This window comes from Silurus meridionalis, chromosome 1 (assembly GCF_014805685.1).
Source record: "Silurus meridionalis isolate SWU-2019-XX chromosome 1, ASM1480568v1, whole genome shotgun sequence".
NCBI classification, from domain to species: domain Eukaryota; kingdom Metazoa; phylum Chordata; class Actinopteri; order Siluriformes; family Siluridae; genus Silurus; species Silurus meridionalis.
The window spans coordinates 5,323,019-5,337,769 of NC_060884.1; the positions used below are offsets into that span (position 1 = coordinate 5,323,019).

At 37.8% G+C, this 14,751-nt stretch overlaps 1 protein-coding gene across 1 annotated transcript; it reads left to right on the forward strand.

Annotated features, from left to right (window-relative positions):
• Positions 1–13: 13 nt before the first annotated feature.
• On the forward strand, positions 14–7,324 carry psmd12 (proteasome 26S subunit, non-ATPase 12). The gene is made up of 11 exons (XM_046871794.1): positions 14–263; positions 2,364–2,423; positions 2,590–2,718; positions 2,837–2,944; positions 3,031–3,135; positions 3,913–4,062; positions 4,203–4,337; positions 4,712–4,824; positions 5,427–5,601; positions 5,863–5,940; positions 6,734–7,324. The coding sequence occupies exons 1-11, from the start codon at positions 156–158 to the stop codon at positions 6,941–6,943; spliced, it is 1,371 nt and encodes a 456-aa protein (XP_046727750.1). The 5' UTR covers positions 14–155; the 3' UTR covers positions 6,944–7,324.
• The last annotated feature ends 7,427 nt before the right edge of the window (positions 7,325–14,751 follow it).

Below are 14,751 nucleotides of genomic sequence, written 5' to 3' on the forward strand. Positions count from 1 at the left end.
CCGCTCAGCTAGATGGCGCTCGAGCAATGCACTTCCGGTGAAGCACTTCCGCTTGGTTTGACAACAGAAATTGAGCGGCGGAAGCTAACCGAGAGAGTCGCTGGATTGTTGAGTTTCTTGTCATTTTTAAAAACAAAAAAGGAACAAACATAAAAATGTCGGACGACAGGGCCGAGAGATCCGACGGGAAAATCGTCAAGATGGAGGTCGATTACAGCGCTACTGTAGACCAGCGGCTGCCCGAGTGCGAGAAAATAGCTAAAGTAAGTTGAATGGACGGAGACGTGCGGCTGAGTCATGATGCAGCAACTCCGCTTATTAGCTCCGCTAGCCGGCTAACATTCCCCTACTGTTCAACCATCTTTGTTAGTCGCTTTAATATTATTATTGTCAGAACAACTTCCAACCTTTTTACTTTTACATTAAAACTTAAGTGTATGCTTGTATCACAGTCCTAATACTAGCATTTATGTGCTTGAGTCCACTGAGCATGCGTGTTAGCATCTCAATAGTGTCGGTGTACCTGAGGAAATAAATTTTATATATATGTGTGTGTGTGTGTGTGTAGGTGTAAATATAAATAAAGGGCTGTCAATCGAATAAAATATTTAATCGCGATTAAATGCATGATTGTCATTACTACTTTTTAATTTTTAACATTGTAATTAACATGAGCAGGTACAAATATGGATGCTTTATGCAAATGTATGTTTATTATTAGTAAAGCCAGACAACATAGAGCATGAAGATAAAATATTCTTGTAAAAGTTTTAAAGTAATTATGGTGTTTTAAAATGAAAATAATCATGACACCAAGTGGAACTTTTGCTTTGTTTCCACACGGGCGGTTTTATTTGCCGGATGTGTGCATCATGGCGGATTTTGGTGATTTGATTTAAGACTTTGCGCATTAGTAAAACAAATGTTTAGTGAGTCAAACTAATAAGGTGTCCATTATTTATTCTTCTTTAAAAATGCTCCATATTTTTATAACTTACATTAAAATATGTTTAAGGTTCTGGGACAGGTATTATGATGCCACAATGCTTTAATAGAAAGTTGTGATTTGAAACTAGTCAGTGCTGCTGCTTTATAAGGATCAACACACAGAAAGTGGTGTAAAATAAAATTACACAGGGGTGGGGTGATGGGATTTCTTAACACACATTTTAATGGTTTCTGTTTGTCTGTTGTTGTGGAATGTCCGAAAGAGACAAGATCCTCATATGTAGGATAGCTGCAATAACCATCACCAGAAAACTCTTTGTCTCTCTCATGCTCATGTTTTCTGTCTTTTTCTCAGTTTTTTTTCCATATCTATCTGTATCTCCCTCTCTTTCTCTGACTCTCACTCTCAAAATATTGCCTCTGTCCTGATGGTTTCCTGTACTGGGGAATGTTACAGCGATGTATCACTATGTATAGACAAATAACTTTAATAAATGTCTCTATATCAACAATTATGCATTTTATTTAGTTAAACAACACATTTATCTATAATTAGTCTTGGATGATGTCCATGTCCATGAACGAACACATTACTATATCTGTAGTTCAAGCATCTGTCTGTTTTCTATAAAAGATAACACATGCACCTTCTGACCAGTGTATAAAATCTGCATTATCTGACCCATCAGAATTAAGAATGAATAATGTGTTGGTGCAGTTTTTAATAGACTATATGCTGTACAAGTTTCTTTAAATTTGCACTCATTTAGTAAAGATTAGGATTAAGATGGTTGGGCATTTAGCAGATTGTTAGAGAAGCGTTACTTCTGGCCAAATTGGAATGGAAAAAAGTACAGGTCGACCAATTCATCGGTTTTCAGGATTAATCAGCACCGATATTTGATTGCTGGAACAATTGGCTATCAGCAAAAATTCATACCGATAGTTTTTCCGGGTTGCGTCTATTGTTGAAGCAGCTGAGAAAGTCCGCTGTCATTCATGCAGCTTCTAGGGGTGAATCAATGGCGTGCAAGTGTTTTCATTAAAAAAAGTACAAAATCTTTAATTTTGTGTGTGTTTTGTTTCAGTTTGAAAGCCCATCTTTTATTTTTCTCACAACTTATTCATATAATTAATATATAGATTTTTTTCATTTAGCACATTTTCATGATTCAGTACTGGTTTTTTTTTGTTTGTTTGTTTGTTTTTGTAATAAAAGGTCAGCACTATATTAGATAGAGTTTTTTTTTAATCCCTTGTACATTTTAAAAACTGTTGGTTGATTAATCGTTTATCGGTAAGTGCGATCCAACCTAGCTATCGGTAAAATCCACTATCGGTTTCAATTCCTGGTCTTTCTTGAGCCACACTGTTTGACCTTGTAGTCTAACCCTCAGTGTGAATTGTGTGTGCAGGAAGGGCGACTTCAAGAAGCCGTCGAGAGCCTTCTATCTCTGGAGAAGCAAACCAGGACGGTCAGTCTGGACCATTATGTCGATTCTTGTACATAGCAGCTCAAATCGGATTTGTTTGGCTTGTCTAATGTAAACAGGGGAATTGCCCTGTGATGTGCCAACAGGCAGAAATGAACACTCAGTAAGCCTTTTTTTTTTTTTTTTTGTACACTGATTTTCTTGCCAGGCTTCGGACATGGTGTCTACATCGAGGATCTTGGTGGCCATTGTGCAAATGTGTTACGAGGCAAAAGACTGGGACGCGCTCAACGAGAACATCATGGTGTTGTCGAAGAGGAGGAGTCAGCTGAAGCAGGTGAGGCTCGCTCGGCATGCTTATTCACAACCGCACATGATCAAGTATATTCAAAGCCAAACGGTTTAAAAAGTGTATGAAGCAAAGCAGTGACCGGGGGATTGCGGTGTTTTTGCAGGCTGTGGCCAAGATGGTGCAGGAGTGTTACAAATATGTGGATGCTGTTAGCGACCTGGCGGTCAAACTGAGGCTCATCGACACTCTAAGAACCGTTACTGCCGGAAAGGTCGGTTCTCCAGTCAGGTTCCAGACTTCTCTGATCGAAAAAGGTGATCTTTTGAGATACTTGTGACCTCTGTATGTCCCATGCAGATTTACGTCGAGATCGAGCGTGCAAGACTCACCAAGACGCTGGCTGGCATCAAAGAGCAGAATGGGGAGGTTAAAGAGGCCTCGTCCATTCTACAGGAGCTGCAGGTAAGGTTCATTTATTTATTTATTTATTTTCGCATAATGCATTCACATATGCAACAGGCTTCTGGAAAGTAGTTGTGCTCATAACGTTTATGGTATAGATTTAGATAATGAGCAAACTAGGAAGGAATCCCTGCGCTAACACGAGGAAGACTTCAATCCCATTCCTAAGTCAAAATCTTTTCGCAATCTGGTGCACGACAGTAGTGGGTAGAGATCATATAATTTCTATCATAGTCTGTCAGAATGTTTGTTTCTGATTGGCTGGACTGTGAGCACTGGTAGTTGGTAGATCAGTGGTTGAGCACTGGGTTGCTGATTGGAAGGTTGGGGGTTCAAGCCCTGGTATTGCCAAGCTGTCACTCTTAGGTCCCTTAACACGGACCTTAACCCTCTGCTTTTCGGGGCACCGTAACATTGTTTACCCTGTGCTTTTACCCCAGCTTCCTAACATCATTGGGATATGCGCAGAAAGAATTTCTCTGAGCTGTAATGTACGCATGACTAGTAAAAAAGCACCTCAGTTCCAGTCAGATTAATGACCATTTTAAATTCATGTGCTGCTTATGTAACTCTGGTAACCTGCAGTTGGAGTTGCATACAGAGTGAGACAGCAACTGTGAACATAATAACTTGGATTGAATTAGTTTTTAACAACGATCTAAAAGCATCCTTAGCATCGTTTGGTTTTAGATACGGACTCTGCAAATGAGGTATCTAACAAGGCTGGAGGTCCTCATCAAGGTAGTCTCCGTATAAACGCTTTCCCTCGTTGCGCAGGTGGAAACGTACGGCTCCATGGAGAAGAAAGAGAAGGCGGAGTTCATCTTGGAGCAGATGAGGCTGTGCATAGCTGTGAAGGACTACATCCGCACGCAGATCATCAGCAAGAAGATCAACACCAAGTTCTTTCAGGAGGAAGGCACCGAGGTGAGCGTCAAGGCTGGCACACTGTTCTTGAGGTTTTTAATTGAGCACCTGCTCGATTATTTAACTATTGGCACCCCACTGGGTTTAACAAACTTTAATTTCTTTTTTTTTTTATGTTTTATTCTCATCTTCTTTCTTAGGAGTCCAAGCTGAAGTACTACAATCTGATGATTCATGTGGACCAACATGAAGGCTCTTACCTTTCCATATGTAAACACTACCGGGCTATTTATGACACTCCATGCATCCTGGAGGATGGCTCCAAGTGGCAGCAGGTAATGCAAAAAAAAAAAAAGAAAAGTTGCAATCACAAACTCTTTCAAACAAGTCAGGTCATGTTGTGTTTGGCTGGAGGTTCAATTTTCATAGAGCAAGCATAAATAAATAATAAATACCTCAGCAATTAGCATAATTTAACTATTATATAAGGAATGACTTTCTGTAGCTTTAGTTTGCATAGCTGTAATATTCCTGGAGCTCAAACATCATGCTCATGCAATCACTTTGTATAACATTCTGGCGCAGGAGTGCTTTTCTTCTTCTTGTGTGTGTTTGTTTATTTATTTATTTTTACTGGACTAGTTTTTTTTTCCATATAATAGTCTAATCTTTTCTAATTGTAAATTTTTTTTGTTGTTGTTTTGCCCAGGCCCTGAAAAGTGTGGTTCTGTATGTGGTTCTGTCTCCATATGACAATGAACAGTCCGATCTGGTCCATCGGATCAGTGCAGACAAGAAACTGGAAGAAATCCCTAAATACAAGTATGTGCAGTTTTGGAGAGTTTCTTGGAAAGAATGCTTTTTTTCCTCAAACAAGGGAACAGTGTTTAGAGGAAAATCATGGACTCCCTGCAAGTTTGGGTTTTAGCATCAAATTTAAGTTTTGTTTGTCACATACACATTCATACAGAGTATTACATATAGTGAAATGCTATTTTCAAAATGAGCACAAAAAAAAAATCCCTTTTTTTTGCTTTGGCCAAACAGGTAGGCTCTGTATAATTGAGGCTCCTCCCCTCAAATTCAAATGGACCAATAACAATGCTAGGTTGTTACAATCTCATTAGCCGAAACTTTACTTAAACGTTGCCATTAGTGTCTTATTTCAGAAGGTCTTTTCCAACCAGACATGTATCCAAGATTACATTTAAAAAATTCTCCACATCCTCAATAAATAAACTCCTCCAATGGGTGGAACCAATATAGATTCCTATTTGCAGGCCGGCCTCTCCTACTAGACATGCACATAAGTATTCACACCCTTTGCAAAAATACTTAGTAGAATTTTGCCGGGTCTTTATACAAATAAACCGTTAGAAGTTGACTGAAAGGTAAAGTCGAATTTCTCCCTCTTTCCTTTCCAGGGATTTTCTGAAGCAGTTCACCACCATGGAGCTGATGCGCTGGTCCTCCCTGGTGGAGGATTACGGGAAGGAGCTGCGCGAGGGCTCTCCAGACAGCCCTGCCACTGACGTCTTCACCGAGACCGAGGAGGGAGAGAAGAGATGGCAGGACCTGAAAAACAGAGTGGTAGAACATGTGAGTTGCTCACTAAGCCCACAAAGATGAATTGATTTAGTAGAATCGATGTGTCAGTATTAAATTATTTTTTTTAAATATGCTTTAAAGATTACAGCAAACTACACTTAATTTAATCAGGAATAACCATTTAATTTCTGATCTACATTAATAATTGCAATTTTACATGTCGGACCATAGAAACTAAACTATGGCTTGTGTACTATATTATGTTATACTTGCTGTATGCTGTTCTCTAATGCTGTTCTTCGCATTGTATAGAATATAAGGATTATGGCCAAGTATTACACAAGAATCACAATGAAGAGGATGGCTGGACTTCTTGACCTTTCCATCGATGTAAGTTCTGTTGTTGTTGTTTTGTTTAATCAATTTATCAGTTAGATATATTTAGTCTTGATCCAAATGCGCTGTTTATTTTTATTCATTTAACAAAAAGTAGGAATAAAACCTGAAATACAAAATGTTAACATCAGATGAGCTACTTTCTGAGTTTGTAATGATTTTAAAAGATCATTATTCATCATACTTGCATTGTGACCTTTTGGACTGGTTATCTTTTTCTAATACGTCTAATCAATTCTACAGCAACAGTATGTACTTGTATAACAGACAGAGAGGAAAAAAAGAGGCTGATGAGGGAACAACTATTCATAGCTACTTATAACATGACATGGAAAATAAAAGGGATCCAAATTCGTTTTTTATTAGTCACATGCGTAACCATACTGACTGTAACATGCAGTAAAATGCTTTAATTATGGAATTTAAAAAAATAAGGGTGAAAATTAAAAAGGTGCAGAATAACTTGCAATAAAATTATTTACAAAATACCATTGGGAGATAATAATAAGATTAAAAATTATAGTTGCAATAGTAACAATAGAAATAAAATATTATGTATGCACACATTAGCAGCATTGTATACATTGAGGCAGAAAATAAGTAAAATGTGTGATTCTATAATTAATAAAAACGTTCTATAGTTTCTGTTTTATATATCAGTCGCGAAGGCATTATAATTTTATAAATAAAACAAGGAGGAGAAAATCTATCTTCCCCTGCCACACTCGCTCTTCTCCCTAAAGCAGACTACTAGAACTCAAGCAGCGTTTTCCTGTTCATTTTCTAGGAGTCCGAGGAGTTCCTGTCCAACCTGGTGGTAAACAAGACCATCTACGCCAAAGTGGATCGGCTGGCAGGCATCATCAACTTCCAGAGGCCCAAAGACCCCAACGACCTGCTGAACGACTGGTCGCACAAACTCAACTCGCTCATGTCCCTCGTCAACAAAACCACACACCTCATCGCCAAGGAGGAGATGATCCACAACCTGCAGTAGTCTTCAGCTCGGAAATTCCACAACTGCCTCAAATTGGACCGAATTTCTTTATTTCAGCAAAAATAAAAAACCGAATTGTAGTTTTAGGAACCCTTGTCGGTAATAACGATGACATCGGCTTCTTCTGGCTGTTTTTCAGTCATACTGGCGTAATCGTTCAGATGTTCAGAATTCATAATCACTGTAAACCTGCGTAACATGGAGTCAAATCTGATCTCAAAAAATGTTCATCCAAGTTCACGGCTTTGGTACAGGGGTAACGTTATGGTCAGAATTTGGCAAAAACCTGCATCACTGATTTTTGCCATATGACTGTTGCGCCATGTTTGAAAATTTTTCTGGAGTGTTTTGCAAATACACATTAAATCTTTCTTTTGAAAACCGTGTTTCATTTGTTGTTTCGTTACATCACAAGTGTCTCGTGTGTATATATAAATGTTTAACGTATGAACATTTTATCATTTTGGCCGAGCCCACTAAATTTGAAAGCGATGCAGCGGGGCTTTATTCTTTGTCAGTTCAGCGCTTCACCACCGGAACATCGTGCTCATCAACTCGTGGATGACCCGAGCCATACCGGATTGATGATGTCTGGAATGCCTGAAATCCAACGTTGGTATTTTTTTAAAATTCATCTAAATATAGTTTCTCTTTAATGATGTTGAGTGCTGAATTTATTTTGAGAAAGTTACAATAGAGTATATTATCTTGTTTTTAATTAATACAAACAATTGTAACTCTGTCAGTGCAGTAACTACAACATAGACAATTTAGCACCAGGATCACATCATGACATCACAGTAAAGTTCAAGATGTATTCTAATGTAAAAAGTACAGTACATTTACTTTTACATTTATCGCATTTGGCAGTCACGCTTAAAATTATTAATATAAATCATAAAACTAGAAAGGTAAAGGGCCTTTCCTAAGGGTCCGACAGTGCCAGAATTTTATGCAGGGTCATCGATGCACGTGGTGGGCAAAGCTCGGCCCATGTGATCCGATCCAACAGACGAGCTCCTGTAGCTCAAATTGCTAAAGAAGTTAATGCTGGTAATGCTCGACGTGTCAGGACTGTTTTGGGAGCAAAAGGAGGACCAACACAATATTAAGCAGGTGGTCATAATGTTATTCACGATCAGTGTATTTCAGAAATGTTTGTATAGTAATGTATGTGCTATTGTTGAAAGCCCACTAGAGGGCGCTAAAATATAACTATTCTGTTCTATAACTAAACGTCTAGGTTTTTTTGCTCCCACTAACTAGCAAGACCCTAAAGGTTTCTGTCATTGCAAGTGTCATGTTGTTCAGATGTTTCAACAAGGTTTAATTTTGATTATCAAAAGTATGTGGACACCTGATTATCACACCCATGTGTGCATGCCATATGCCTCGATTCTTTAGTCCCCTTTTTCCTTTTATAATACCCTCCACTCTTTTGGGAAGACTTCAGTATTTTAGACTGTGGTTGTGGAGATTGGTATTCATGTTTGGTGAGGAAACCTGGTGTTCCAGTTCATGTTAAAGGTGTTCCGTGGTGTCATGGTGAATGTCAGGGCTCTGTGCAGGGTGCTTCACTGAAATTCATCCACCATGTCGTTATGGAGCTGGCTTTGTGCATGTTTGGGCCTTTTAGTTCCAGTGAAGGGAAACTGTAATGCAACAGCATACAAAGATATTTTATACAAACTTCTGCTTTTAATGACTACACAAGGGTGTGATGGACAGATTGTCCGTATATTTTTGGCAACACCGTCTATCAAAACCACCCTATTTTAAAAGTCATGTTCTTTATTTACTACATAATTCACACTTACTAGATTTTTTCCCCCCTTGATTAATCACGCAAACTTTTTATGAACCATCTTCATCATTGTTTTCTCTTTCAAAGCTGCAGATTCAGATTCGAACGTTTACACAATTCTGTATTAGCAATAGGCAATAAAAAAAAAAAAAAACCCTGTACATGTGTAATTTAGTCGATTTGTCTTTCTGAAGAATAACACCATGTCCGAGCCCTAAGGTGCTGCAGAAAATCTTTCGAGCTCTGAGCAGCTTTTATTGCACTTTCCTAGTCAAACTTTTTGACCTTTAATAAAACAGAAAACCTAGCATCTGCGCTGTTTAGCAAAAAAAAAACAAACAGAAGGTACTGTCTAGAAACAATGAGGTTTTTGCTACAGATAAGCATGTAATATTTGGTTTGGTAATCGCTGTAGCAATATTTTACTGATATTGCAGAAGGGTGACGCATGCAAACAAACCCTTAGAAGCAATCTGAAAATGTTTTTTTGTATGCTAGGATTAGCTTTCGCCAATTTCTCAGTGTTTGGAAGAATCCATCTTATCTCATATAGCTTATACATGCAATATATATACTCTATGGAAAAAGTTTGTGGACCATAACCATAAGATTCATGTGTTTTTTAAACATGCCATTTCACATTTAGTTTATATTTGCTTAACTTATGGATATTTGTGCTTATTTAGTCACAAGGATGTTCGTAAAGTCAGGTATTGATGTAGGGTGAGTAGGCCTGGGAACACATTTGGAAACTCATCCCAAAAGTATCAAAATACTTTTCCATATAGTGAAGCGGATGCAATCATTTGCTACAATATATAGATAAAAATAATTGGGACTTTTAACAGCCATTTGTGGTTCTTCCTGAAATTGTTACCATTTAGTTTGAGCCACACAATTGTATAGGACGTCTTTAGATGTGGTAGCATAAAATCTTTCCTTCACTTGAACAATGACAATGTGCACAAAGTGAGCACCACGAAGATATGGTTTACATGAGTAGAAGATCTTGAAAGGCCTGCTATAGGGCTCTGTCCTAAACACCTTTCGGATAAATTAGAACGCTAACCAACTAGAAGAGCACAAATCTCCACAAGCACACTTCAATATCTAGTGGAACATCTAGAGTGGAGGTTATTATTAGAGCAGATGGGGACTTAATGTTAAATAGGTTGTACATATGAATCTTATGCTTAAGTGTCCATATTGTGTTTATGCTGCATGTGTACATTTGATTCTATAAAAATGATAATATTTTAAGAGTGATGAAATGAAACACTTTTTGACCAATCAGAATCGTGCATTTGGCATCACTATAGTGTGTCGTTATATTATTAGGTCATTGGTATTTCTTTTTTGGCTCACTTTTGGTTTGTGCAAGTTTGTGCGAGTGCCAGGTTGAGATAAAGGCAGAAGGAAAAGCAAGAAGAGAGGATAAGCTTATCGCTGTTTAATAATGCATAGCGTGGAGCTGACCTCGGGGAGAGGGGAGGCAGGAACGCCTGGAATGGAAATGTGTTTGAAAATTGAAATTTGTTTGTGATCTATACCAACACCTGCTGCTTCACAAACATGCCACCCTTTATCTATTTCTCTCTATACTCTCGGGTATCGCTCCGTCTCACTTCCTCAAGTCGCTGACTGAGCCATGGGGCTAAAATTCTGCAATAAACCCCCATTAATAATACGGTTTCGTCCCTTTGTTTCATTTTGTGCTCTTCTCTGTCTGATGTTAGGTTACAAGTAAATAACGAAGACATTCAGATGGAGATATTTAGCAAGGCAATCTGTTCCTCGTGCAATATTGCTTACATGGAAGCACACACTCATGTTATATTTCAATGTGAAATAACATATGAAAGTTTTTTCACTTGCTAACGTTATGAAAGCGGCAGCAGGAGAAGTAAAGCACTTGAAAATCCTTCTGCTTATTCCCTCATCCTGCTTTGAATGCAATTTTGAATGCGATTTGTGACTTGTGACCTCATCTGGATGGTTGTCACCTTGCAAGGCCCTAATCTTTATAGACAAGCACCGAAAGGTTAATCCTGCTCTTTCCGCTCAGCCGTCTTAATCATCTCAAAGAAATTGAGAACCAAACCTTGTAACCACTCTGGATTCCAGCATCACGATAAAGCAGTTTCAGACGACTGCAGCCACCTGTGGCTTTAGATATTGTTTGAAGTATTTTGCAGATATTGTTTGTTATTGCATGATAAATCATAAAATCTGGCACTGGCTTTGGCTGGAATTGTATCGTTCTCTTCTCTGCTGAGATTTGAATCCCTCACAAACAGACATTTACTTCGGTGCTAGACTGTCAGCCCAAAAAAGAGCACGAGCTGACAGATGAGAAACGAATGGCATAATTTACTGATGCTTTATGAAGTCGTTGCTCCCTATGGGGTAAATTATATACAAATCATAACACATTGCAAGGGGCCAAATACAAGTCCAATTTCAAAGTTGTAAAACTTTGTAAAAAGTAATTTTATTCACAGTAAAACATAGAAACATATCAAATGGGTAAAATTTGTAATGTTGTAATGGATCGAATAGAGGGTGGGAAAGTTAAGTGTTACAAAAAAGAAACAGTTGGATAAATATTTTGCAACTAATTTGGTTTATTAAAAGCAGGTCAATAAAATGATTAGGTATAAAAAGAGGCAGAGTCTCTCAGAAATATTTGTCACATAAACATTCCAGCACAGTGAAATAATTTTTTTGACATATCCCAGCTTGCATAAGAGCCAGCCCTGATACAGCACCTCTGGAGCACAAAGGCCAGTACCAAGGCTTAAGCCCCTGACCTTCCAATCAGCAACCCAGCACCTTAACAACTGATCTACCACTCCCCACTCTACAATGGAAACCACTGCATGGGCTCAGAAACCTCTCCAAAAATCATTGTCTGTGAATACAGTTTGCCATGTTATTCACAAATGCACTTTAAAGCTCTATCATGCAAAGGAGAAGCCACATGCGAACATGAGCCAGAAAGCTTGTTAACAAATAAATTGAAATTTTAAATTCTTTTTGTTAAAATTCTGAATCATTGTTAAAAGGTATATACAGGTTTTAGAGAAACATGCAGAGAAGCATAGAGTAACAGTTTGTGAACGAACCACATAAGGTATTTAAAAGACAGATGTCCCAATACTGTGTATGACTCAAATACGACTTCTGCTTTCAAACCATGAATTTTCTTTCAACACGATTCATTTACATTATTGTTTGGCCATTATAATATGAGAATTTGAGTCAATATTGAGATACAGTGTCAGGGAAAATAAAGACTTTTTGCAGTCTTAAGATTTGAATAATGCCACAATACACTATTTTATATAAGATGAAGCAATTAGAATTTTTTATGTATATTAATTATACTTTTTTATGTATATAAAGCAGAGATTGAAAGCAACAAAGTACACATACTTCATCACTGGACTTAAGTAGATTTTTCTGCTTTTCGGACAACTTTTGTCTTTCACTCATTACATTTTCAATCCAGACTCTTTACTATGGTTTTAATCTATTTGGTGACATCAATTTCTCAATCTACCACTGGTATATCATGTCCTGACTATCACGTACCACAGACGTAGGCTAGTTCACGAAACTAACAAGCAAGGCAGAAGGCAACAAGAAGTATGGGGTTAATGTGGATGAGACAGAGGGAGTCGGCGATTTTAACATGACTGAGAACAAAGACATTCCTGATCACCTGATCATCGAAACTCTTTGCTTTGCTTGTGTTCTATATGGTGGACAATAGGTAACAACATTTAAAATTATTTTTGTATAAACCTATTGATATGATGTGAGGTCCAGTTACCAGTGTGACACTAAAACAGGTAGTAGTAATGGCTACATTTTTCTTAAGTAAATGCTAGAGCCCAGACTTCTTTCCTTTAACTTGAGTGAAAAATTGTCCTATTGAGCAAAAAAATGAGTATCTCTGCTTCTACTTAATGAACGGATGTGTGTACTTTTGCCACCTCTGATATAAAGTTACAAAAGTCCTTGTGACCTTATAGTCTGAAACTGTGATAGATTGATGTTTTTTTTCTCAGAGGGCACAGCTATCATTGTTCTGTGCTAATGGGTGATGTTTTTAGCCACTTTGCATATTGCATTACACAGCAATAGCTCAAAAAGCAAATCTGATCACAGGAGGAAATCAGACACAAAAAAAAATTCATATTGAAGCATATTGAAATTCTTGACAGCTCGCTTACTAAATGCAGGGTGATAAATGCTAATATTCCTCAAATTCAAATGACTGATAATCTATTTGCAGGAGTGGGTATTACTATTAGTTTCTGTTACTTGCTTAGGAAGATTCCTTGTTTTAAATCGCACACAGTGGCATTCAGCACGAGTTATGGGCTTCCACTATATAATCCTCTGAGCTATTTAAACAACATTTTAAATGTAGATTTATGTTAAAGGGTGCTCTTAGGCTAGGTGGACAAATTTGTAAAATCTGTAGTCTGTGATCACTGGTTTGACATGTTAATTGACAGACGATTAAAGGCGCTTTTCCTCTGATGATATTCTGGCAGTGCCAGAAGATTTGAGACTCTTTCTTGCAGTGTGACTTCTCCCAAAATAAAAACCAATAGAAGCGCTGAACCTGAAGGTGAAGGTGATGGAGTGGCCAAGTATGTCTCCAGATCTGAAGCCTATTGAGCACCTGTGTGGCATCCTCAAGTGAAAGGTGGAGTTTCATGCAGAATTTCATGTTTGCTCTTTGTTCTAACTTCCTGTCCATGATGAAATCGCAGACGTGGTAACACAAGTGTTCAGAATAGCACCAGTTAGAAACATTAATCTCGAAACTTTTTGATAGCACCTCGTATATTGCTGTTGCGTTCTCCATGTTAGATTCTCATTTGTACTCATCATGTTTTCTAGCCTTTCAAAGTGATTTTAACAAATTGTTCCACTAATATTTCATGGTTCAAAGTAAACAGTTGGGGTATATTGTAGATATCCCCTGGGGGAAAAATGTTTACTGAGCCAGTGGGAGCTGCCAGATGGGTACCTCAGGGAGAACACACACACACGGTGCACTAAATTAATAATGGTTAAAATCCCACAAAAGTTGACCTAAACTAAAAGTCTTGAAGTCTGTCCGTCTGCCTATAGCAGGCCTATTTATCCACTCAAGATCTTTCTTTCCACCCAATGTAAAGCATAACTTCATTGAGCTGGCTTTGTGCACAGGGGCATTTTCATGCTGGAACAGGTTTGTGTCTTTAAGTTCAAATGAAGGGAAAGTTTGTTTCCAATGTCTCCAACATTGTGGTAAAAGTTTGGGGAAGAACCAACTGTGGCTGGAACAGTCAGGTGTCCCCCATATATAGTATTATCATTCACTAAGGAAAGTAAAGTAAAGTGTAAGGGATGGCTTGTGGCTTGTCAATATTATTTACACTTTTGGATCACATCTCACCCCAGTCTCTAGTTAAATTTTCATTTCTTGTACTTTGTCCTGGTAAAGAATTTCTATCCTAAAGACTTTTAATAAACTTTACCTCACGAAACAACAATAATCTCCTTACAAAAAAACTTTTCGTATCAAAAACGGAATTTTTCCTCTAAATCTGTTCATTTGGATAGTTTGCAATACTTACAATCACCGAGTTGTTCACACCACTATCCAAGCTGCTGTTATAAAACATCCAAATGCTTTCTGACCAAACTGAGAATAGTGTTGTGGTGTAAAAATCAACTGTTTATCATATTGTACAATTAAGTTAATAAATCAACCTTAGCCCTTAAACTTCCTGAAAAGGACCGCTAAAGGACTTAAAAATAATAATCATCAATAGCAATAATTGATTCTACTTTTACGTGTTATGTGCATTTTGTTAACGACAACTGATGCCATATGCAGGTTTTCTTCCAATTTAGAAATGTTTCATGCTGCCAAAAAACCTTGCAGATACCAAATTGACTGGAATGTTTCATTATCCCCTGGGAGACAATTTCACCACTG

What these genes read in the sequence shown, in the direction of transcription:
- psmd12 (XM_046871794.1), top strand. Translation starts at nt 156, where the DNA reads ATGTCGGACGACAGGGCCGAGAGATCCGACGGGAAAATCGTCAAGATG. An exon ending in TGGAGAAGCAAACCAGGACG is followed by an intron (nt 2,424 to 2,589) that starts GTCAGTCTGGAC and finishes TTTTCTTGCCAG; the next exon opens with GCTTCGGACATGGTGTCTAC. An exon ending in CCATTCTACAGGAGCTGCAG is followed by an intron (nt 3,136 to 3,912) that starts GTAAGGTTCATT and finishes CTCGTTGCGCAG; the next exon opens with GTGGAAACGTACGGCTCCAT.